Genomic DNA, 25,556 nt, shown 5'->3' with positions numbered 1-25,556 from the left:
GTTGGTGCCATTGTTTCAAGGGATGGTCCATGCGTAGACCTCTCCCAAGGTCCTCATATACTTCTTCATTTATTTAACAGGGATAAAATGGGGGCATGACTTTTGTTTTGTTGTCTCTCTGCTAACAAGGTGTTTCCAAGACTTTGGATCCCATCACTGGGCAGCTGAATAACACCATTGCCACCAAGCTTACAGCCATTGAGGGGACACTGAAGGAGAACGTCACCAAACTGGTGAAATCAAAGGTAATGGGTGGGGTTGGCTGCTGGGAGCAGATTCCTGCCAGTTTGACCGGGAGGGAAGCTGGTCTGTGGTGCTGGGGTAGCAAGTGCTGGTCAGGCTGCCCATTCAGCTGCAACACTGCTGCCTCCCAGCACCTTTTCAAGGTGTTGATGTGCTAGGCCAGACATCACCTCATATTTTTGATGGCTGCGACACCTTTTTAGATCAGAAACCTCAGTGAACGGAGCTGTGATTGTGTTTAATTGCAGAACCTTACAGATGCCATTGCCCGGGCGGCTGCCGATGCCTTGCAGGGCCCCATGCAGTCGGCATACAGGGAGGCCTTCCAGAGTGTGGTGCTTCCTGCTTTTGAGAAGAGCTGTCAATCAATGTTCCAGCAAATCAATGACACCTTCAAGCAAGGCACACAAGAATGTATGCCCCACTCTCTGCTTCTCTCCTTTTCAGCTTTGTATACTGTCAGTCGTGGGAAACACTAGTTTACAGAACTGTGGGGCAAAAAAGAGCCTCCAGAAAGCAGGAATGCCCTTTTGAAAAGCCATCATCATACCAATAGCCTTGATAGGCTTCTCTTTCATGAATCTGGAGGGGAGTGTTTCTTAAGGCTACCAGCTACTATGGTTAAATGGAACATCCCGTGCTTGGAGGCTACCAGAAGGCTATGTAGAAAGACTCATACTTTTTTCTCCAGCACGTTGGCTTCCTAGAAGCAGCTAAGTAGTGTGGGAACAGAATTCTGGGCTATGTAGACTTATGGTCCAGTGATGGCTGCTAGCCGGGACTGCTCTTAAGGTGATAAAGCTGCAACACCTTTTGTCAAGCTCAGGCCTAAGCAGCTGGTGCAGAATACAGGAGTGGCACATTGATCCAGTCCTACAGACTATTTTTCTGTTGATTTTAGGGCACAATTCATGGTTCAGATTTTGACTGAAGCACTTCCTTGACTTGAACAGCAGTATATTTTGGAGCCTGCTTGCTCCACGAGATGCCTTCTCGTTCTCCTAAACTACAAGTGCCTTCTTAGCAGTACCTTTTATGACAAAAAGGGTGAACCAGGAGGCATTCTCAGTGGTTGCTTCAAGACACTAGTGCCCTCTCCATTTGAAAAAAAATGCCTGAGCATCCCTTGAGAAGGTCTTCCTCTTCAGGTCAGCTTTTAGGAGTCAGGGTTCAGCTGGTAGATCAGGATACCTAATACTTGTTAAATCTTTAAGGTTCTTGAATGGGGTTCAAATGGAATTGTTAGTGAGATGCTTTCTCCTTTCTTACTGCCCAGAACCTTTGATAATGGGGCAATGCTCCTGGTAAAGAGTCTTGTGGTTGCCATTGGAGAAACACAATGTGAGCGTACCAGACCAGCAGTTTAGGCAATGGCCCAAATCTCTCTCGAGCATTTTCACATTGTGCATTCAGAAAACCCCTGTTCCTCAGCAGAAATAAAAAAGGTGCCTTTGATCAGGGGTGGGAACCTGCATCCCTTCAGATGTTATTGGACTATAACTCCCATCATTTCCTGCCTGCATGGCCCAATGGCCAGGGGGGATGAATAATGATTTTATTATTTATACCCCACACATTCAGCTGGGTTTTTTCAGCCACTCGGCTTCCAGCACATATAAAAACATAATGATGGGGTTCGTAGTCCAGCAACACCCAGGGGGCTACAGGTGAGGCCCACCCCTGCATTAGACAAAACTCCTGTGTGTTTTTTCGTGCCTTGCTGCAGAGTTTAAAGTATGAAAGCTTCGGGAACATGAAGGGGAGCTGGACTTGAGGGTGATGTGGTAGAGAGGCCAGAGGCCGTGGGAATGGACTCCAATGGTACCTAGCTGGCTTTTGAGTAATTGTGAATCTTCTCTTGTAGATATTCAGCAGCTGGAGACCCACATGAAGAGTAAGAAAGCGCGAGAGCAGGATGCCCGGGACTCTGTGGTGAGCCAGCTGCGGCAGCTGGTCAACAACTTCCAGAGCACAACTGATCAGCTAGCAGCCACCATTACAGCCAGCATGCACTCCGAGGTGCAGCATCAGCTTCACGTCATCGTGGGCAAGTGAGTGGCAGAGCAGATGGGGGCATCTCCCATAGAAAGAAGGGCAAAACAGAGAGTCTTGTGCCAGATTAATAGCAGCAGGTCCTGAGATCAGCATGAAACTGACTCATCTGATCCTTCACATATAAGATGAGAAAACAGGGCACACACCCGCTTTGAAATTTCCCTGCCCTGCCACACTGGTCATAAGCAGTGCAGTTTTCTACCAGCTGGGCAATATCAGTATTGGAAGCTTCCCTACATCCAGGGTCTTCTCTGCTCTGTCTTGGGAATGGGCACAATGTTCAGAGAACAAAATGGGAACGTTATCTGGAATTATGTACAACCAGTCTCTTGCTCCTGCAGACTTCCCACTTCTGTCCCCCCCACCACTGCCCCCCTGGATCTACACAGCCCCTCCAAGTTCCCTTTTCCCCCTTCTCTCCAGCATGCAGGAGTCCATCCTGGCCCAAGTCCAGCGGGTGATCAAAGGGGAGGTGAGCATGGCCATGAAGGAGCAGCAGGCTGCTGTCACCTCCAGCATCATGCAGGCCATGCGCTCTGCTGCAGGCACTCCGATCCCTGCCACTCACCTCGACTTCCAGTCCCAGCAGGCTCACGTGTTACAGTTGTTGCAGCAGGGGCACCTGAATCAAGCCTTCCAGCAGGTACGCATCTTTCCAACCATAGAGGCAACACACCGGCTATGCAACTGCTCTTTGAAGGACCCAGATGGCCACATCCTCAAGGAAGCAGGCACAAAGCTCAGTAGAGAGAGAACCGTGAGGTTTTTAAAGAGAAGAAACCCAGGTGTTGCTGGACTCCAACTCCCATCAGCCCCGACCAGATAGTCAGTGAGCTGGGATGCTGGGAGTTGTAGTCCCAACAGCTTCTGATGGGTCACAGGTTCCCCATCCTTTTTGGAGGCATCTTTCTGGGAATCACGAAGGGGCAGCTGGTGGTCTGCCTTAGAACCAGCAGGTGGCGCCCAGAACAGCTGTCTTATAGTTCAAAGTGTATCATTTAAGCATGACTACGTAGCTCTGCTGGTGCATATATAACCAACCTATATGTTGTGTGTTCAAGGCAGTTTAGCATGGATTAAAAGTTGCTGTCTTTCATACTTCCACTCAAGTTTGAGGAAAGGGTTGTTTTCCATCAGTGTTTTTAAGTCTGTGAGGTTTATAAGATAGGGTATGGTGTGGAGAAAGTGGATAGAGATATTTTTTATTCTTCTCTCATTATAGTAGAACTTGAGATCTCCCAGTGAAACTGACTGGCAGTATTCAGAGGGATTGCTGTGTTAATCCATCACAGCAAATACAGCAGAGGCTTGTGGCACATTTTTAGAGACCTAACACATTTATGACGCCATATGTTTTAGTGGACCAGACTCCACTTCATCAGTTGCACAAAGTGTAATCCTAAATTGGCCGCTATATATACATGCACACAGTTGGATGGTGATATGTGTGCCAACAGCAATAGCAGGCTATTTAACATCAGTCACTCATTTGTTTGTGTCCTGCTTTTCCACAAGATGGTATCCAAAGCGGATTTCAGCGATGTATGAACAAAATGGCCAAGAGCACCGCGTTATTGTGCTCAAAGCCTTATTCAGCCATATTGAGCTTCTCTAGAAATGTAGATTTCTAACCAGGGCACTCTCTTCTCTCTACAGGCTCTCACTGCAGCTGATTTAAACCTAGTCCTCTACGTCTGTGAGACAGTTGACCCTCAGCAAGTGTTTGGGCAGCATCCTTGCCCACTGTCCCAGCCTGTCCTCTTGTCTCTCATTCAGCAGCTCTCCTCAGATTTGGGAGCTCGGACAGAACTGAAACTGAAGTGAGTATCGCCCAGTGGGGCCTAACAGTAGATGCACCCTTTCCTTCCACAGGGAAGTGGCAAGTGTCTCCTACTTCAGGGCCCTGTATGTTCCACCTTTTAAAATGCAGACAAAATTCCTGCATCTGGGAAAAACCTGCGTTCTTTATCTTACTTTGTACAAGTCTGTTTTTGCTTGCTATGGAAGGATGCCGTGCAGGACACTAAAGGCCCAGCTATACCTGCTAGACATCTTATTCAGCCACCTCTCTTATTTCTGAGTTTAACAGATGTTGTACACATACCTTCAAGTGCATCTTTAAGGTCTGGAAACTTGCTTTCTTCACACATAAAACAGAGAAACTCGGGGAGCTCAATTCTGCCCATTCCCTACACATTCATGGAATGTCATTCTATACACATGCCTGCAGTTTTGCAGCCAGGATCACAACCGTGCTGTGCTCTCTCTCTCCTTTGCAGTTACCTGGAGGAGGCAGTGATGCATCTAGACCACAGCGACCCCATCACCCGCGACCACATGGGCTCTGTGATGAACCAAGTGCGGCAGAAGCTCTTCCAGTTCCTGCAGGCAGAGCCTCACAACAGCCTGAGCAAGCCGGCCCGCCGACTCATGATCATGCTTCAAGGCCTGGTCACACCCAGCATGTCCTAACAAGGCTCGAGCAGCCTCTCCACAAGGGCGTCCATCATTGCTAACCAAATGTGGCTTTTTCTTTTCTTTTTCTAATGCTCTTGCTGGGAAAATACGTCTGCGCTACAGATGTGTGGGATGGATAGAAGGGTCTGAGCCCCAGCTGTGTTAGCCCCGTATAATCCAGTTCTTTTCTGTGTGAGCAGACCATGGCCCTACCCACCACCTGCCTCTCTTTGTACTGTACAAGTTAGATGCACAGACACTAATCCCATCTTCCTCCTATTTTCTAGCTTGGAGCCCCTCCCCAAGAATTTGAGGGGTTTGGCAGAGCTTGGCAAGCCTTGCCCTTTCGTTTCAGGAGTACCCTGCCAAGGTAGTCGGAGGTCAAAGGTGCCAGCGGGTTGTGAGTCACAGCAGCCATAGTGAAGTATTGCCTCCACCTGCACTGCTTGTGGGTGAGGGATGAAAAGTTCATGAAGCCCACCCGTCCTGGGAAGCAGCAGCATTGGTTCTTTGTGTGGTGGAGCATGTTCATGAGTTAGACAACTCCTTTCATTATTATTATTATTTTGCTTTTACACCACTTTTTTCCTTTTTATCTAGACTCTTAATCTTTCATTTTTGAATAATGTTTAACAAGTTCAATAAATGACTTTTTTGGAGGAAAAAAAACTGCTTCTGTTTCGTTCTGGGCCTGTTTTGTTCTGGGCCTGGTGGGGGAGCTCACTCTCTTTAGTCAGCGCTGGTCACACTGCAGCTGATGGGTAGGAAACTTTGAGGCCACTGACCCGATACGGCCTACAGCACTCCTCCTCACCCTCACCCCTGCATGCTGCAATTAGGCCTGAAAGCAGCCTTTTAGCCAATAGGAAGCTATTTTCAAGCCTAATTGCTTTGGGAAGGAACCTTGCAGGGTTGCCTTTACGTAGGTAAGGGTTAACCCTCTCTGTGTGCTGCGCCTCTGCCAAAATCCTCCCCAAGTAGTCTTGGAAAAGAAGTTTCATTGTCCGAGAGGCTGTTCTCAAATGTATAGATTTCCAGGGTGGGGACTTGAAGCCTAATTGCCTCTCCTTAGGGAATAGTCTCCAAACTTGATGGTTGCTGCTGCTGGGGTGTGTGTGTGTGTGTGTGTGTGTGTGTGTGTGTGTGTGCGCGCGCGCGTGTGTGTGTGTGTGTGTGTGTGCATGTGTAAAAGAGAATTAGGGGGGCATATGAACAAATCTACTTATTGGCAAGCAGCCCCTGGAAGGTTAGCTATGAAGAAATGTGACCCTTTGGCTGAGAGATTTAATCCCCACCATCACCCATCCTCAGGGAGGATTCTGACTCCCTTTTTATGCCTGAAGCTGCCAAACCAAAGTGATATCAGGTAAATTGGAAAGGCTTTTTTTTTAGCAAGACTGCTTGTTGAAGGGGCATTTCCTCCCCCCTCTCCCAGTTATCACAGCCAGAGGGCCCATCTCCATGAACCCAGCTGAATGTACGAGTCATTCATTCAAAGAGAAGCTTCATCATGCCATGTTTATTTAGTCACAGCCTTAGCTATTCCTGTTGCCGCATCCCTCATTACATTGCTATCAGTCCCACGGTGGGGTGCCTCTGTGACATCTGACATGCATTTTCCTGGAGTAAACCTTCAGCAGTCTTCTTACCACAGCCCTCCTTTTAAATCTGTCCCTATCCTTGTCAGTGTTGTTCTTTAGGGACACAAACCTGATACAAAAAAATCACAGCTAGAATGTAATGTACACTTTTGCCGACACTGGAACATCAAGCAGGATACAGATGGCCCAGACTGAGAGGGGATGCACAGTGTCAATGGCTGAAATTTAATTAATTCAGCTGCACCCCCAAAATTAAAGTAAACAACTGCAGGTCACCAGCTGTTGGCTCCTTCCTCAGTATTTCATTAGTTCAATGCATCTTCCCTTTTTTGTGACTCTCTAGAGCCCCCAGTTGCTCCCAACCCAAGAAGCAAGAAAGCCATTTAACAGGCTTTATAGCTGTGACAAACCAATGAGATTATTCCTGTTGCCAGGGCATCAAGCTTTTTGTGGGCTAAGGCAGATGTTGCAGCATCCAACATCCCTGGGATACATTTTTTTAAATCACAAGTAGAACAAGAAAGCTGCTGTGGAGAGGGTTTTTCTTTCACCAGAACACATGGTGCTGTTTGAATGCTGGAGCGTGCTTTTTTCCCTTGTTCTTCCTACCACTGTCTAAAATGTGCTTGGGACCACTTTGCAAATCTGCTTTTCCACCTGCGCACATGCAGTGTACTCTGAAGCAATACTTGCTATGAGTTTCTTATGGTTTCTTCTGCAACCTGGAAAACCTAACAAGTCATCATATAAACCCAACAGATCAGTAATTCCAAAGTTCAAAACAAACTCTTGGGAGCTATTGATGTAGATGATGCATGTTTACATGCACAATAAAATTCCACTATACATCCTGAAGGTTAAGCCAAACCTTGTAAGGCCTTAAGATAGTATGTAATCTCATATACAGGATTATTCCAGTTGTTTTTATACCAGAGCATCACATCTGACTCCTGTAACATTTTCCATTTTTGTACAATAGATAAATGCACAGCAACTAGTAAAAATTTACAAGTTATTTACATGCATGTGTATATGTGTAATTTATTAGATTTATATATTATATCTAATAGATCACACAAGATAAAGGCACAAATAAATAGTTAAAACCGAAACAACAAAGCAATAACTGCCTCCCATGAACACATTTAAAGGCTGTAGAATACTAATCAGTCAGCAGTGTAGAACAAGATTTCATATTATTGAGATCTGAACTGGGGGTCCTATATCATCTATGTTAAATATTTAAGTTTTCCTAATATTTGCCAATATAGATACTCCTGGCTGCTCCAACCTGATTCCCCCCCCCTCTAATCTAGCTTTCAAATTTGTCTTTGAAATAGTTTCCAATCCCGTCCTTGGGCCCAAAATAACATTAAATAATTCTGCATAAAGTTCAGCAACCAATCCTTTCCCAGAATAAACCCTATTCAATATAATACCCTCTGAACTTGTGTAAGAAGCCAGGGAGTCTGGGCACAGATCTGAGAGTCTGACAACAAATGAGATACTTGACGTAAATGCAACCCACCCATGCCCAGGTCTCCAGTCCTCACAAGGAGTTGTTCCTGAGTAACAGGCTTGGGGTTTTTTATATAAAAATCCCTCATTGTAAAAGACCATTTAACCTCCCATTTCAATACCACTTCCATTACATTTATGACTCATTCCTAAAACATCTTGAAGTGATTTAACAATAAAAACAATTGTGTGTGCGTGTTTGTGTGTGTGAAGAGGCTGGAGCCAGATAGCAGTTGGGAATGAGGGCTTTAGGGATTAAAGTATATTCTGAAGGGAAATATCCCTTTCCCAGCTGGCTTCTGTGCCAGGCTGGGGGTGGGGAAGGGCTGAGATGCCTGCCTCTCAGGCTGGCCAGCTTGCTCAGATCTGAGAGCAAGTGGGGTGTGGGCTAGCAAAGAAGGGCAATTCTCTCATGCATCCGTCTTCCTTATTGAGGCAAGCCCCATCAATCGCAAGCTGTCCTCTTCCAGCCCACACCTGCCTGCTTGCCTGCTCACTTGCATCCTCCGGTCCATGGGGCGGCACTCACGGTCAGCTTCCTCTCCCTCAATCTCAGTGTTGCCATTGGATAGGACAGTAGGGAAACAGGTGTAGACAAAACTAGGATGAGTTGGCTCTGCCTAAGAACAAGGAAGAGTCTGCTAGATAAGGCCAATGGCCCATCTAGTCCAGCATCCTGTTCACACAGTGGTTGAATAGTTGCCTCTGGGAACCAAGCAAGCAGAATTTGAACCCAAGAGCACTCTACCCTCCTGTGGTTTCAAGCAACTGGTATTCAGAAGCATTGCTACAGCTGCAGCTAGTAGCCACGGATAGCTCTCTCCTCTGTTAATTTCCATTCCCGTTGGCGGCCATCACTGCCTCCTGTGGAAACCAGTTCCATATGTGCTGCCTGAGGGAGTGCTTTCTTTTATCTGTCCAGAACATCTTCCAACATTCAGCTTTGCTGCATGTCTACAAGTTCTAATTTTGTGAGAGGGAGAATAGCTTTTCTCTATCCGCTTTCTCCATGCCAGGCATCATTTTATCCATTTCTATCATGTCACCTCTTACCTTTTCTTCAAACTAAACATAGCAACCTTTCTTCACAGGAGAGTCACACCATTTGATCATTTTGGTTGCCCTGTTTGGAAACTTTGCCAACTCTTTTGAGGTGAGGTGACCAATGCTGTATACTGTATTCCAAATGTTGTTGCACCATAGATCCGTATAATGGCATCAGTTTTATTTTCAGTTCCTTTCCTAAGGATGCCTAGCATGGAATCTGCATTTTCCATGGCTGCCACAAGCTGGGGCGACATCTTCATCGAGCTATTTACTATGACCTCAAGGTCTCACTTGTGGTCTATGGACTAAGAGTGGACACGTGGGCACACTTTTGAACAGATCATGTGGCTCTGGTTGTCATTGGCTCTGGTTTCACATACTGTTTAGGCCAAGTAACTTATTGCACTAGCGGGAGCCGGCACAGTGATTTCTGCTAGAGCAATGGGAATTCCCTCTCTCCTCCCCCAAGTTCCCTCCTGACTATACCCTGCTCTGGAGGGTTGGGAGGATACCCAAAAATAGATTGGGGGGGGCACGCTGGGGAAAGAGGTTCCAATCTGCAAGGAAAAGCCTTGTGCTGATGGAACTCCATGGCCTTAGCACTGCATTGAAGGCAACCTATTGTCTCCCTGCCTTCCCCTGCACCTGTCAGTCCCCCTGCCTAAATCCGACTAACCCTACTGTGTAGGGTGGCTGCCTAGGTAGCTAATTGTTAGCTATTTTATTTGTTATTAATGGTTGCAACCAACTAAGTTCTACTCACTCAGAGGAATACATTGAAGTTAATAGCCACGACTAATTCAGACCCATTAATTTCAACAGGTCTACTCGGAGTAGAACCTAAAACCGGTTTTTATGGCCAAGAAGAGGAGAGGTGCTTGCAGGGTTTTCTGCTCCAAGTGTTAAAATAAGTTGGCTGGATTTGGCCGTTATTTTGGTGGTGCTAGGTAGTCGAGCTATTTGCTGCTCCCTGATCTATGCAACGCCAGCGCCCTAGTTGTTGTTGCTGCCGCCACCGCCTTCTCCTCCATCTGCGGCCAGCCGCTTCGAGGGTTGAGGGAAGAGCAACTTTTTACAAGCTTGCTGCCCGGGCAGCCACCGCACTGCGGCTCCGGCGGGGCTAGAGACTTTAAGACGAGGCAAGAGAGAGAGAAAAAACTTCAGTTCCTTACGAGCTGCAGTGCAGGACGACGACACCAGGAACTTGCATGGATCCTGTGCCATTTGAGAATAGTTTGCTCCAGGTTTCCCGCGCGCGCTCGGAGTGGGCGCTCGGCAAAAGGCAGGTGCGCAGATCAGTTCCACCTCGGCCCGCTCCTAGAGGCCGCGAGGCGAAGCTCCGCGGGCCGGATCCGAGGGGCGGGGCGCGGGGGCGGGGCCGAGAGGGGAGGCGCTTGGCGCCGCTCGGCTTCTTGCTCTCCCGCCTGGCTCGGCACTGAGCCGCTGCTGCCGCTGGAACTGAGCGCCAGCACCACCATGGGCTGCGGGGCGCTGCTGGGGTCCCTGGCGCTGTTGCTCCCGCTGCACCTGGGTGAGTACCAGAGATGTGTGCTCGGGGCTAAGCAGGGCGGCGAGTGTGCAACGGGAGTGCAAGAGGCAAGGCGAGGGAGTTGAGTGTGCAAGCTGCCAGCCGCGTGAGGGGTGGGGAGAGAGGGCAGCCCGGCGCTTGGAGGAGCGTGCAAAGGGGACAGACGAGAGGCGTGCAAAGTCTTTCGAGCAAAGGAAGACCGCGAGCATCGCTGCGCCTGCTTGGTAGCTCGGGAGCGGGGCTTGTGTCCCAGGGGGCGCGGATCGGCTTGGGCTGCACGTGTGTGTGTGATGCTCGCGATGAAAGAAAGCGGCCAAAAGGAGCAAAATTATTTTCCATAGGGACAAATATCAGGTTCTACACTTAGGCAGGAAGAACCAGTTGCACAGTTATAAGGCGGCGGACACCTGGATTGGCAGTAGGACATGCGGAAAGGAACTAGGGGTCTTAGTAGACCACAAGCTGAGCATGAGTCCTCAGTGTGGTGCAGCAGCAGAAAAGGCTAATGCTATTCTAGGCTGTATCAACAGAAGTATAGTGTCCCGAACAAGGGAAGTCATAGGACCGCTCTATTCTGCCTTGGTCAGTCCACACCTGGAATACTGTGTTTAGTTCTGGGCATCACAATTTAAGAAGATTGACAAGCTGGAACATGTGCAAGGGAGGGTGACCAAGATGATAATGGGCCTGGAAACCAATCCTTATGAGGAACCGTTGAGGGAGCTGGGTATGTTTAGCCTGGAGAAGAGGAGACTGAGAGGAGATACGATAGCCATTTTCAAATATTTAAAGGGCTGCCCCAGGGAGGATGGAGCAAGCTTGTTTTCTGCTGCTCCGGAGGCTAGGACCCAAACCGATGGATTCAAGTTACAAGAAAGAGAATGCCAACTAAACATCAGGAAGAACTTCCTGACAGTATGAGCTGTTTGACAGTGGTTCAGACTCCCACGAGAGGCGGCAGGCTCTCCTTCCTCGGGGGTTTCTAAGCAGAGATTGGATGGCCACCTGTCTTGTATGGTCTTGTTGAGATTCCTGCTTTGCAGGGGGTTGGACTAGATGACCCTTGGAGTCCCTTCCAACTCTGCAATTCTGTGACAAGTGTTCCTGAAGATGCCGCTGCTTGGTTCTGCAGCCGCGCGCCTGTGCATCTCATTTTGCGATCTAATGGCAAAAGTGCATTCCTTAAGGATGTAAGCCCCGCTGCGTTTGGGGGGGGGGTACCCTCAGCTCATCCTGCTAAATAGGACCCAGAACACCGGCCTCCAAGTCCTGCCCTGCAATGCTCGGAGCGCTTTAGACTGCCTCTCTCCCTCCCCCAGCCCAGGGCTCCGCGCCAGGAGGATCTCCCTGCGTCCTGTCTGCGGTCTGCCTGCAATGAATGGAGGCGCCGTGCGCGCCATCTAAGTGTGTGAACACCGGAGACCAGCTTTCCGATCCTCCCCTCAAACCCCGGGCGCGTTGCCAGGCCAGCAGCGGAGACCTCTGGCTCGCCAGTTTGTTCTCCTGCACCTTAGAAACCCTGCGCGCTCGTATAGGAAGCCCTCTCCCGGGGTGCCTTTTCTTCAGCACCACGATCTCCAACCACCGGTCCGTTTTCTGGTGGTATGGCTCAGCCTTCTCCAACCTAGTGCCATTCAGATGTTGTTGGACTACAACTCCCATCATCTCTGACCATGCAGCATGTAGGGGCAGGTGGGAGTTGGAGTCCAATGAACATCTGGGGGAGCACCAGGTTGGAGAAGTTTGGCACAGCTGCATCCTCTGTCACGCTGGCAAACAAAGGATGTGGAATCCTACATTGTGGGTTGTATCCAGTGTTACCCCTACGCAGAGTAGACTTACTGGAATTAACTGACATGACTTAGGTCCATCAATCTCAATGTGTCTACTAGGAGTATAACTTGCTTGGGTACAATATTTCTAACAGATGGCTTCACATGTTGAAAGAACTCTTCTTCCTCCCCCCTTTTTTTGGCATGATCAAGGTGGAGAAAAAAGGGGCTGAATATGTTTCCTTTTTCCTTCCCCCCTTTTCAAATGCCTTCCTATGGGTGGACTGGTATTTTGAATTTGTTCTGGGGTGGGGGGTGGGGGTGGTAGCTGTGCCAGTCTGCTACAGCAAGCATAACAGAAAGTCTAATGGCCTCTTAAAAGACTAACAGGTTTGTTGTGGCAGCTCTTTTAATGAGTGTGTGTGTGTGTGAGAGAGAGAGAGAGAGAGAAGCAGGGTGTCCTTGTTAATCTGGAATCTGGAGCAAGAGGGCACCACATGGCCATGCAATTGCCCAGAATGGATCCCCTGGGGGTTTACTGGTGGAGTTGGAGCTGTCTTTAGCTCAGCTTGGCAAAGTCTTTTCAGACGGATGGAGTTTTCATTGTGGACTGAATCGTGGCGTTTCAGTTGAGCTTGGCATAACTGGCATAGAGTTATTTCCTGACGCTGAAAAGACGGTCAGTGACCCCAATGTGCCCTCAGTTGCAGTGATGTATCTGTGGATGGGGGGGAGGCAACAATTCCAGCAATTGTTGCTTCTGTTTGTATTGCAAAGTATGTTGCATTCCACCCGTCTAGACCTGTTAAAATTAATGAACATTACTGATGTAGGACTGTTTGTTTCAGTGCATCTACCCTGAGCAAAAGTTAGTTAATTACAATCCTTTGTTTGTTCCTCTAGCCTAGCATGAATTATTTATCATTAGGGGAAAGGCTGTAGCTCAGTGGTTAGAGCATCTGCTTTGCATCTAGAAGGTCTCAGGCTGACTCCTTGGCATCCCCAGGTGGGGCTGAGAGAGACCTCAGAGTGAAACCCTGAGTGTAGTTCAGGGGTTCCCAAGCTGGTCCATGGACTACCAGTTGTATTCAGACTTCAGCACTGCACATTATAGTTGCTACAATTGTCAGAAAAACCCTTAAGTGGTCTGCCAAGGTCCTCTGCAGTTTTCAGGTGGTCCATGTGGGGAAGAGATTGGGAATCCCTGGTGCACAAAATTCTGAGTTAGATGGACTGATGGACTTACTTGGAATACAGGAAGCTGCCATATTATGATGTGCTATTTTTGTTCCATCCTTTCTTCCCATTTTATCATCACAACAACCCTGTGAGGTGGGCTAAACTGAGAGTGTGGCTAGTTCAACATCACCCAGGAGACTTCATGACTGAGCAAGGGTTTGAACCCGGACCTCCTGGCTTCCATTCTGTTAATCTAGCTGCTTTGTTGTGTATTCTGGTAGCTGATCTTCAGGATCCCAGGCTGGTGGTCTGTTCTACCTGACCCTTTTACCTGGAGATCTGCTAAGGTATTGAATGTCAGGCCTTCAGCATGCAAAGCATGTGATATGCCCCTGAGCTGTGATCCCTCACATTCAAGCATAAATTGCAAGATCATCTCTAGAACATCTGTTGTAGTTGGTTATTTGTAATAATCAGAAATAGTTGGCACAAACTGGCATAACAATTCATGGAATATTTCACACCTTGTTTTGGTTATCCTCTTAGGCTGTGATCCTATAGACATTTACCTGAGTTCAACAGTACTTACTTCTGAGTATACATGCCTAGGGTTGTGCTGTCAATCTGTCTTCTGGCCCTGCCATAGTGGCACTCTCTGGTTTTTGCCCAGCCTGGGGTATGGCAGTGTCAGTTTGGAAAGGACAAGAATGAATGAGGATTTGCAGTGCAGCTGACATTTGAGACTGAGTACACTCTTGTTCTCCGGACAGCGCTGGCCCCTGGCCTCTTAAGTGAGATGGGCGCACAACCCCAGAGTCTGTCAAGACTGGCACGTACGGGCAGGGGTACCTTTACCTTTACCTTTTTTACACTCTTGTTCTGCCCCCTCTCCAATGTCAGAGCAATGTTCTCAGTGATGGACAGGCAGTGAGGTAATTAGGAAGCTTTACAAATCTGTGATTTGTTGACTCACCTTGTTCCAGTTGGTTAATATGTGGGCATATAACACATAACACAGGTTCTGAAAGACCTACATTGGCTCCCAAGATGTTTCCGAGCACAACTCAAAGTGTTGGTGGTGCTGACCTTTAAAGCCCTAAACAGCCTCGGCCCAGTATACTTGAAGGAGCATCTCCACTCCCATCGTTCTGTGCGGACACTGAGATCCAGCACCGAGGGCCTTCTGGCAGTTCCACACTGTGAGAAGTGAGGTTACAGGGAACCAGGAAGAGGGCCTTCTTGGTAGTGGCGCCCACCCTGCGGAATGCCCTCCCATCAGATGTTAAGGAGATGAGTACTTATATAACATTTAGGAAACATCTGAAGGCAGCCCTGTGTAGGGAAGCTTTTTAAGGTTTAATGTTTTACTATGTGTAAGCCACCCAGAGTGGCTGGGGCAACCCAGTCAGATGGGCAGGGTACAAATAATAAATTAGTAGTAGTAGCAGTACACATTGGATGGGGGAGAAATTTGCTTGGCATTTTCACTTGAATCTACTTAATTCACACTTCTGAAATAATACACAAACTGAAACGTAGTCATCCTTCTAAAATTGCACTTCTCCAAATCTTGTGATGCAGCTGTCTGGCCAAGTAGTGTCCACAGAAATCTATATTCTAGAGTAAAATGTGCATAAAATGTATAAACAAGTGAAAAACAAATACAAATGGGAAAATTGCTTGCAAAAATGTGTTTCTAGGGGAAATTGTATACACAAATCAGGATAATGTGCACTAAAATACTGGTGACTTTTAATGAGGGCTTAAACAAAATTCACAAACTGATGCCGAAGTACGGAGAGTTGAATTTAAGATTAGGAAAAAAGGAGAAATTAAGAAAAACAAAAAATTGACAGATCTGTCCACCTCTATCTGGATCTACACCTCAAGTATCTCTTTCTCTGTAAGTGTGTATGTGTATATGTGTACACATCAGATTTAAATGTGATGGTTCCCTTCAAAATCCTGGGAACTGTAGTTTTGGTGAGAGCACAGAAAATTCCCAGGTTGAGATACCTAGCCTCTCTCCTCCCAGAAGTTAAAAATTCAGTGTTCTCTCAGGAGAGGAAATGACAAATCAGTGTCAAGTCTGTGCTGTAGCTATGCCATAATTGTGTGTGTGTGTGTTAGAGAAGGAGTATTCTGTAGTTCCATCCTCCCTTTTTAAAAAAGACATTTTAATATTACGCTCGTGAGCATGAAGTATCTATCTATTCTATTATGGGGCCACTGGGTCATCTTTTCTTTCATTATTCCACCTAATAAGATCTGGACAAGCCATGAAGGAGCTCTCTCAGCCCTTTATAGAGTCAGCAGCCTCTGAGATATCTAATAAGAGACTTTTCTTCCAAGTGTTGCTCAGGAACTGGTTTTAATAAATCGGTGGCAACAAAGAAAGAAGCAGACATGAATGCAATCTCAGCAACAATTGTCTTCTTCCACCTTTGGCTATTTACGTTTTTTCTGCCCCCCTTTCTATGCCTGTCTCTTGCTTGGAAAGGGACCTATATTTTAAGGGGGGAATTTGTACAGCTTTCTCTTTTTCCTGTTGCCCACAGAGGGGTCCCATCTCTTTCTTCTATCCATACGCTTCAGACCACAAAGGTAACACACACTTCAAGCTCATCCTTCCTTTCCATATACAATTAATGTGGTACAATGCTAAGGAACCATCATGTTTGGGATTTGCTGTGCAGACAGACACCCTAGAAGTCAGTGCATGGTCCATAGAAGGTAAGCCCATATAGAAGAAGATGCTCATGCACTGCACTATACCAACAAGTTTTGAAACAGGGGATGGGGAGCCTGTGGCTCTCCAGATGTTGTTGGACTTTAGCTCCCATTACCATTCCATTACCCACTGGGGTTAATGGGAATTGGAATTCAACAGCGCCTGGAGGGCCACAGACTCCCATCCTACAAGCTGACATTGTTTGTCGTATGTGTGTTAGAGAGAGATGGAATATTTATTCAGCAGTGTTGACTGTAGGGACCTTCTGACCCTGTGATTCTGAGACAGGGGTGGGCAACCTGTGGCCATCCCTGACCAGAGGTCATGCTAGCTCGCTGGGTCTTGCAGGAGGTGCAGTCTCCGTAATCTCTGGAAGGCCATGGATTTCCCAACCTTGGTGTCAGTTGAGAAGAGCCAGGTCCTCTCTAGAAGAATTCAGGGCATTTATTATGATTGAATGATTGCTGAAGCAGAAGTTCTCATTGCTGTGAAGCATATGAAAGTTGCAATTTGTTTAAAAAAGATTTCTTCAGAAAGTGTTTGGTAGAAATTTTTGTGGCTTCAGGAAGCTGCAGCCGCTCATCCTGATTGAAATACACATTTGGGGAAATTATTGGATAAAACACAGTGTTTTGGGAAGTTAAATGACAGAATTCAGCCATTAAGCACCAGAACATTTGAGTATGGAAACATAGAGTATTCCTTCATGTAAAGTGCCTTCTTTGGCTGGATTTGGTATAGTTCTAAATTCCTGTGGTGTGTTTGTATGCCCACAGAATGTTCTATGGATGGCATCTCCCGCCCCACAGCAAACTTTTCTTTGGATGCTAATGATTGGGAGGGAGTTCATTTTCTTTAATCTCCAACCCTCTTCCCCCCCCCACTAGGGGTTGGAGCAGTGTGTTTACATTTGCAACCTATACTTGTAGCACCAAGTTCAGATCCATATATATATATATATATATATATATATATATATATATATATATATAACTTTTATTTTGCTTTAAACAAATACATATAAATATAGACAACCAAAATTACAAAAGAAAATTCCTTAATAATAATAATAATAATAATGAAAAAGACTACAAAAAATATCAAAGTACATGGCACAGAACATATTATTTCTCATACTGAACTTCTTCCTGATTTAGAGTGAGAAGCATGAATTAGCTAGTTTTATTACTGAATTTCAGTCACTGAAATTTGGCTTCCAGATTTGGTGCAAAAAGTTTAAATTGTATCAAATGAATCTCCTTCCCACCCCCAGATGCTTGCAGGATCAAGCATAATAATCCTGTACTAAATTTCAACCAGAATCCCAAGTTCTGTAACTGGAAATCCATTATGCATTTATGCCCATCTGTGTTATGTGTTTAAATATGCTTCTGTTGCTTTTTATTTTTATGTTTTATCCTGTTTACCATCCTTTTGGTTGATTCTAGACTTTGTTTGAAATTTTCCAGTACAGAATCCTGGTGCTAGGAATAGGTTTCAATAGGCTGTTAATTATAGCTAATGGATACAGCCTAGCTTCATTCATTTCAATGAGATATTGACAGTGGATTGCTAAGTAAATAACAGTGCAGGCCTATACTCAAAAGTTAATCCTATGGGGCTTATATCGAAGTATGTGGGTGTAGGATTTTAGCCTAAGTCCCAAAGTCAGTCGTCCTTTTCATTGCTTGGAAAGCAGAAAACTCAGTCCACATGTTAGGTATCAAAATATCTGATGCTGGCTCTTTTGGGATCTCTTGTGAAACTCAAGTAACATGCCAACACTTATCTGTATCAAGTTGCTACTGAAACTGTTGGCATGTTACTTGAGTTTCACAAGAGATCCCCAAAGAGCCATCATCAGATATTTTGATACCTAACATGAATAATCCCATGACAAGCCCCACTCTCTTTCTTTAATTCACATGGGCCACAACCTACTTAGATGTTCCCCTGTATAACCATCATTGGTTTAAATGTGACCTGTGCATTCATCCACAACTGTGCCCTTACTCAGCTCCTGTTTGTCTATATGTGGCTCAACTGAGAGAATATCACAGCAGACTCTGCCACAAATCAGATTTCTCTCCCCTCTACCCCTGAGCGGCATCCAAAATCTGCCACCTAAAGCAGCAGCTTCTACTTGCTTCAGGGCACTGCCCATCTGTGGGTTCCAAATAATTATTTTATTGCTTTGAATATTATGGGCACTGGAATATTTAGGTTTTCAGTTCTTCACAGAGAAGAACAGTAAAAGTAGCTTATGGCACTGCCTTCTACCATGAGGCCACTGAGTCTTCTAGCCAATGAGTCATAACTCAGTGGCAAACCACATGCTTTACAAGCAGAGGGTAGTTCTGTTACCTGAAAGGCTTTGAACTAAAGATGCTTAGATTGACCTTGGGACCTTCTGCATTCACAGTATATGCTCTGAACTCCCTCTCCCCCCCAACTTTTTTTTAAGTTACAAGCTTCATGCAAAGGTTGGGGGTTGGAGGGAGAGAGAAAGCAGGATTAGAATTTAGATTTCTGCACTTCCTATCAACACAGCCACAAAACAGGCTAAAACTAGGTGTTACCATTTATAATCATAATAATCATCATCTGCCGTATTATGAAGGCTCAAGGGGCGGTATAAAGAAGAATTCCTGGATGCCAAGATCCAAGTTTGGGGCAAGTACTTTTTGATGAGAGTACCCCAGCAGAGATTTAAAATCACAAAATATGCAGCAAAGTAAAGTATGGAAGTATAGGTTGTTAGACCTTTAAAATATGCCTTTCTGAGTTCCAAAATTTCCCTCTTCTCCCAGCATAGGAAAAGACCACACATTTGGTAAGTTTAAAATTGGTTTACTTACACTCTTCAAAGGTCAGGTTCATGTGCTTTTTCCATACATCAGTCAGAAAAGTTGCACAGGCAGTAAGACTTAGTTTAGTTCCAAGGTGGTGGAAGTTCATAAATTATTGGTATAGGAACCCAAGAATGACTTGTGAGAGCCATGCAGCTAATCTGGAACAACCATCTTGGCTTCTTCACATGCTGAGTTCATCCAGTAGACTGAAGAGGAACAAAGTCTTGATAGTCCCTCCCAAGATGAGTTAAGCCTGGCAGGACAGCTTACTCTGTGGTCTTAACCCCTTCATGCATTAATTAGACTTTAAAATGTTAGTTATATGAGGCTGCTTATCCCACATTTGACTAATCCTTAGAGTAGGGATGAGCAGAAATATACCTAGGCTCCCTTGCGCCCTTGACAGGGAGCTATACCAGTGCAAATGTACCTGGTCCCTTGCACAATTGGCAAGGAAATGTATCAGCGCCTCCGAATCTGGGTGAGACCATGGAACAGAAACTTTAAAAGTTTGCTATTTGTCATCTTTCACACTCCACCAGTGACTTCCTTTGCAACCATTGGAGTTCGGACTGTTCTGTTCCACCTTCTCTCCCCCTCCTTACTTTGCCCTCTCTTTCTGGGCAAGGGTATGGGCAGGCAAATGACAGAATTGACAGCAGCAAAGTGATGGGCTCACAGAGAGTATCTTGCCCAAGGGACCCTAAAAATCTGGAGTGACACTGGTAGCTCTGTGCCAACCTCATGGACGTAGAGGTTAAAACGTCTTTAAATAAATAATTAGAGTCCTTGAGTTGCAATGTGACTTTCATTTGATTAATGCTAATCTCATGGTGGGACTATGGGCTCAAGCTGACATATGGCTTGCCACCTGCGGGTGCGACAGACTTCCCATCCTGAATTGGCGGGTTGCCCTGGGTGACCAGCAAAGGTTGTTGCACAGCTTCTTGCAAGGTTACTCAACAGTAAATGTGCATGGCAAATACCCTATCATCTGCATGCAGCGATAGCCATAGTGGCAATGTTCCCCTTAGTGGGGAGAGCGCTAGTGCATTCAGGTTCTGCTTTTGGGGTTTTCACAGGCATCTAGTTGGCCACTGGGAGATGAGCTGTTGTCCTGATCCAGCAGGCTTTTTTATGTTCTAATGTGCAATCTGGGGAAGTTTGGATTCTTACAGCAGCATCTTTTAAGAATCATGACATGAGCATCTTGCATTTAAAACAATGACATGGGTTACTAGCCCTTGAGGTTTCTATCATTCTGTATAAGTGATATAACGTAGCATGTGAATTGCTTTTTGTCTGAAATATGCTCTTCACCTACATCTCTGTGCTTGGTTCCATCTCCTTGGGCAGCATGGGAAGATGCCTGGCTGCTGTTTGGCTGAGATGTGCCTGTAGTTGTTGCACTACTGGTGACATAGTGGTAATGGCAGGAGGGCAAGAATGTATGCAGAGCACTAGATCCTAGTTATTTGTTATTGCAAGTACAGTGGTACCTCGGGTTAAGTACTTAATTCGTTCTGGAGGTCCGTTTTTAACCTGAAACTGTTCTTAACCTGAAGCACCACTTTAGCTAATGGGGCCTCCTGCTGCCACTGCGCCGCCAGAGCACGATTTCTGTTCTCATCCTGAAGCAAAGTTTTTAACCCGAGGTACTATTTCTGGGTTAGCGGAGTCTGTAACCTGAAGCATATGTAACCTGAAGTGTATGTAACCTGAGGTACCACTGTACAGGTTGGCTTGCTTCTCTTTCTGGCTTTTCAGGCTTCATGAGGCATGGCCCCCACACTCCTGAGCATAACTCAACAACTTAAGGACTAGAAACTTCTTTTGTTAAAATGAAAGTGGAGATCCTTGGGGTGCTAAACCTTCTATTGATTTTCTGCACTTTGCCCCAAACAACTGCCCTCTGTCCTTTAACCTACTGCCCTTCTATAGGCAGATAGCACACTCCTAGTACTTGCACACAAACAAAAAAATAAAGTTCTGAATAATTCTCAGGGTGGTTTAACAATCGGTCCCTCTTCCCAAGGAACTCTGGGAATTATAGCTCTGTGAGGGGAATCTATGTCTCCTAACCACTCTCAGCACCCCAGTTCCCAGGATTCCTTTGGGGAAGCCACAACTGTTCAGAGTGGTATGATACTGCTTAAAAATGCATAGTGCAGATGGGGACTGGAGGCCTTTGTCATTCTGGACCTCATTCAGCCTGTTCCCATTACGTCTGCCTAGGCCAGAGGTCATCAGAGATGAGAGCAGTTTCAGAGTTTGCTAATCAGCTTCTTGGGGGCTCCCCTGCCGGTTCCGAGGGGAATCCCGTCTTCGTCAGCTTTGCTGTTCAAATCTTCTGGCTGTTCCTTTTCCTGCTGGTGTGTTCAGAGGAGTGAGGCAGCCTACGGATGTGTTTTGATCAGACTGAACTAGACAAGCTCACTTAAAATATTAATCATTTTTCTACTTTGCGGACATCTTACTGTGTTTTCTCTGTCAGCCTTGAGTAGGTAAGTGTCTCCCAGCCAAGAATGGTCCAAGTCAGCTTTAATGGAGGGTGTCTGTGTGGGTGCAGTCAGACTAGCATCTTAACAAGAGGTCCTGACAGCAGCAAGGTCAGAATTACTGTGTCTTCTGATACTGGCACCTATATATATTTAAAACCAGTATGGGTCACTATGAGGGCTGTCTAGTGATTTAAAGAGAGTTTTTAAAGCTGATTTGTCATCTGGCTTTGAATCAATTTGACCAGACCAATTTAATTAGATTTGCCTGTTTTTCAGACTTTCCATATTTAGGAGGTTTTCTAAGATGAGCATTTGCTGACTAATTTGTAAAGTTAACCAATCCTTGTTATAACAGGTAGTTTTCAGCATTTTCTTATTCTTATTACAAGAACTCCTCTCTGACTTTAGTGTTATATGTAAAATGCACAGAAATGCACACTTAACATGACTAAAGTCTGCAAATTTGTTTTCTCACAGTTGGGGGGGGGCAATGAAACTGAGGGGCAGAATCCAAAACAAAATGTCTAATTATTTTGCACTAAGGAACATGGCACCCTTTCCACTTGTTCCAAAAGTACATAGAAATATCGGGAAATGTTTTTAAAAGCCAGAAAAAATAAGGAGGAAATGCATAGCAAGGAAGGGAGGAAGCCTGGTGAGATGGAACAAGGTGGCTTCAGGCTATGCTGAAGGCCCCATGAACCAAAGTACGAGCCGTATGTGACCCTTGGGGACACAGGTTGCCCATCTGTGTTGGAGATGATACAAGCTGAGTGTTGCTTGTTTCCCTCTGCAGTTCTGTCCGAGGAGCCGGTGAGTGTGGCCGGCAGTAAGTGCAACACCATCTACAAAGGTTTTGCTGAGTGCCTCATCAGCCTTGGGGACAGCATGGCTCAAAGTGCACAGCAGGAGCAGCAGCCGGATGACGATAGCATCCAGGAGCAGCAGGAGCTGGACATCATCTGCAAGTGAGTACAGGATCCTTCTTCCAAATACCTGTAGATAAGAATGCCCATAGTCGGTCACGACAGACAGCTGCCTTATAGAACATAATACTATGGCCACATCTACACAATTCATTTAAAGCTGTATCATGCCGCCTTTAAGAGTCATGGTTCCCACCCCACCCTGCAAAGAATCCTGGGAATGGTAGTTTGCTAAGGGTGCTGAGAGTTGATAGGAGACCCTCTGTTCTCCTCTCAGAGCTACAATTCCCAGAGTTCCCTGGGAAGAGGGATGGATTGTTAAGCCACTCTGGGAATTGTAGCTCTCTGAGGCTGGGTGCCATGCTGCAGCCACTTGATATCACAGCTAGGCTATGGTGGTGGCTATATAGAACCTCTGAGGAAGAACACCAGTTACTGGGAAACAACAGCAGGAGACAACTGTTGCCCTCTTGCCCTGCTTGTGGGCTTCTCATAGGCATCTGGTTGCCTGCTGGACCAGGTAGGCCTGTACTTTGATCCATTATGACTCTTCTTCTACCCCTGCTGGATCAGACCAAAGACCCATGTAGTTCAGCATCCTGTTCCTACAGTAGCCAGCTAGATGTCCATTGGAAATATGCAAGCAGGACCACCCAATCAACATCATGGCTCAGTGGGGTTTGAACCTGGCTCCTCTCAGTCTTAGCCCAGCAGTCTAATCACTACCCCACACAGACTCTCAGTGGTTCTTAAAGATTGCTGCAGAGCGACTGTAGTCATAGGGGCAGGTCTGTAGCCATCAGCTATGTGGTTAAGCCAACAAGGTGCCCAACAGGCAGGCTGGGCTGATGAGAGTTGTCATCCAGAACACCTGGAGTCCACCAGGTTGGCAAAGGCTGCCATTCACCATTCTGGCTGGGGCTGATTGGGATTGGAGTCCCAGCCACATCCGGAGGCCCACCACTTCCCCACCCCAGGCCTAGCTGAAGCTCTCCTGCTGCTGCTGCTGCTGCTTCTGTGGGGTGCCTTGCTTGTTCCTCATGCAGATTCCTCTTCTTGCAGGTCCTGGGATGACTTCCACACCTGTGCCACCCAGGTTCTGTCCAGGTGCCCTGAGGAGGCAGCGAAAATCTGGGAGTCTCTTCGGCAGGAGTCCCGGAAGATCCAGTTCCAAGGCAACCTTCACGACCTCTGCAGCTCACGGGCCCAGCTGGCCGGCAGCGGGAGGGCTTCGGATATGGATGAGACCAACAAGGAGACCTTGCGGGGGGACGCCTGGCTGCCTCGGCCCAGCTTTGTGGGCAGCCTGACTCTTGTGGCTCTCTTGGCTTTGGTGCCCTTTGCCTAGCCAGGGAGCAGTGGGAGGCCTCCCTCCCTCCTGTCCACCACAGTGCAGACCAGTGGCCCAGCACCGCTGCCTGCCAGGGAAATTGGGATCGGGCCTGGCAGTCGGCAGCGGTGCTCAGCGTGTCCTGATGACGGGGGCACAAGGCCCACTGGGTGGAAGAGGCAGGATGCCATGGGCTTGCCTGCCTTGTGTCTTGCCCTGCTCAAAGAGGCTGGGTTGGGCTAATGGTGCTCTTCCTGTCCCCGTGTGCCCTACTTTTACCAGCCGGCACTTTGCAGCAGCTCTAGTGCCCTGTCCTCCTGCCTACACTGCCCCTTGTGTCCGTCTCCACTGCTCCCCAGCCTCATGCTAGGAACATAGGAAGCTGCCTTGTACTATTGGTCCATCTAGCTCATTATTGCCCACACTGGCTGGCAGCAGCTCTCCGGAGTTTCAGCTAGGGAGTCTCCTTCAGCCCTCACTGGAGATGCTGAGGATGGAATCTGGGACCTTCTGCATGCAAAGCAGATGCTCGCCCTCTGAGCCATGGTCCTTCCCCATCCTGTACTACCCAAGAAACTCTGCCTAGGGGTAATATCTCAAAGCCACCGCCTCCCTGCTTCCTTATTCCAGTAAGAAAGGCATCAGTACATCCAGCTGCTTACAGCATCCTTGCCGAGTGACTAGTGTCCCCAAGAGTGCCAAAGGTAATGTGTGTGGATGTGACATGACATCAGCACTCTTGTCCTAGCCTTCCCCCATCCTGCAGCACTCTGTGTACCTGATCGAGTGGGAGCACAGCTGTCGCTGGTGAGCTTGGACACCTTAGGGATCTATACTGGCTGCAGGTGGGTGCTACAGTATACTTATTTGGGAATTATATAATTCTCTGCCCTGAAAGTTCAAGCCCTCCAGGTTACCCTTTGCATGGATAACAGCAGTCACTTAAGTTTCATCTGCTGTCTACTTCTCTGCAGGGTTTTTGACATCTTATGCCTCCAAAGTACAGCATTTCCCCATGGGTAGGTCATTTCCCAGCCCAGTGCCCTTCCAGACATGCTTTCCACCCACCAGGATCAGCTGGCAGGGAAGCTGGTTTGGACCTGATGATAAACAGAGCATCCTCCACCAACTCTTTTGCCAGTGAGAAGGGGTTTGTGGCAGCCTTCCTCAACCTGGTGCCCTCCAGATATTTAGGGGTGACGATGCCATCAGCCCTGATGGGAGTTGCGGTCCAAAACAGCCGGAGGGCACCAGGTTGGGGAAGGGTTGGTATATGCTCTTGCCATTCACAAGGTCATATCCTGAATACTTCTGCACTATTCTTTTCCTTGTGGAGAGGGGCTTTTTGGAGGTAGCACTTTCCTAAAGGGGGTGTCCAGGGCTGCCTTGCCTGTGCAGCCCAGTCTCAGTTCAGAGATCCCCTCTGTTCCCAGCACACAGGTACCTGTTGGTCAAGATGCGGAATGACAAATGTGTAAGCAGTGGAAGTCCTGGGCCTCCCTTTTTGCTGGTGTCAGCTGTTCAAATGTATCTATATATTTATATTAAAAGGCACTTTTACATTTCTCTTGCCTTGTCCTGTGTGGTGGCTTTTGCCGTTCCTGCAGAGTGCTACTGCCGGAAGCCTTTCTGCCTGTCGTGTCTTGTGATCCAGATCACACTTAACTTGGAAGAAGTCAGCGTTTGGGGGTAAATGAGCTCAGAGAACTGCAACATAAGGGGACCCCATGCCTCCTGGAGTGAGAGCTGTCTTCCTTGGCCTTTTCTAAAAAATATATTTTTGTTCCAAGGATATCAAACCTCCAAAAGTTTTTAT

The 25,556-nt window shown here is 46.9% G+C and overlaps 2 protein-coding genes and 1 long non-coding RNA gene across 4 annotated transcripts in view; 2 read left to right on the top strand and 1 right to left on the bottom strand.

Moving 5' to 3' along the window:
* EDC4 (enhancer of mRNA decapping 4) overlaps nt 1-5,424 on the top strand; it is a 31,849-nt gene extending 26,425 nt beyond the window's left edge. For both annotated transcript variants that reach the window (XM_079987868.1, XM_079987867.1), the window contains exons 24-29: nt 130-245; nt 492-657; nt 2,108-2,294; nt 2,722-2,941; nt 3,955-4,118; nt 4,578-5,424. In XM_079987868.1, coding sequence (XP_079843994.1) covers nt 130-245; nt 492-657; nt 2,108-2,294; nt 2,722-2,941; nt 3,955-4,118; nt 4,578-4,770 — 1,046 coding nt within the window. In that variant the 3' untranslated portion in view covers nt 4,771-5,424. The remainder of the gene's footprint in view (nt 1-129; nt 246-491; nt 658-2,107; nt 2,295-2,721; nt 2,942-3,954; nt 4,119-4,577) is intronic.
* Nucleotides 5,425-6,254: 830 nt separating this feature from the next.
* LOC307222557 lies at nt 6,255-10,181 on the bottom strand. The gene is made up of 2 exons (XR_013841799.1): nt 10,094-10,181; nt 6,255-6,465 (listed from the first exon to the last, which is right to left on the bottom strand). It is a non-coding gene; the product is annotated as an uncharacterized lncRNA (long non-coding RNA).
* Nucleotides 10,182-10,364: 183 nt separating this feature from the next.
* On the top strand, nt 10,365-25,306 carry NRN1L (neuritin 1 like). Its single transcript, XM_079989064.1, has 3 exons — nt 10,365-10,452; nt 22,281-22,452; nt 23,473-25,306. Exons 1-3 carry the CDS (start codon nt 10,398-10,400, stop codon nt 23,756-23,758), a joined length of 513 nt encoding a protein of 170 aa, XP_079845190.1. The 5' UTR covers nt 10,365-10,397; the 3' UTR covers nt 23,759-25,306.
* Nucleotides 25,307-25,556: the final 250 nt, after the last annotated feature.

The sequence above is a fragment of the Podarcis cretensis genome (assembly GCF_951804945.1).
Source record: "Podarcis cretensis genome assembly, chromosome: 8".
Lineage (NCBI taxonomy): Eukaryota > Metazoa > Chordata > Lepidosauria > Squamata > Lacertidae > Podarcis > Podarcis cretensis.
The sequence above is the reverse complement of the archived record's forward strand: the minus strand, read 5'-3'. Positions and strand labels throughout refer to the sequence as shown.

Excerpts from the sequence above, each read along its gene's own strand:
- NRN1L (XM_079989064.1), top strand. The coding sequence starts at position 10,398 with ATGGGCTGCGGGGCGCTGCTGGGGTCCCTGGCGCTGTTGCTCCCGCTG. Across the intron at positions 10,453-22,280 it reads GTTGCTCCCGCTGCACCTGG|TTCTGTCCGAGGAGCCGGTG; the intron begins GTGAGTACCAGA and ends TTCCCTCTGCAG. Across the intron at positions 22,453-23,472 it reads GAGCTGGACATCATCTGCAA|GTCCTGGGATGACTTCCACA; the intron begins GTGAGTACAGGA and ends CTCTTCTTGCAG.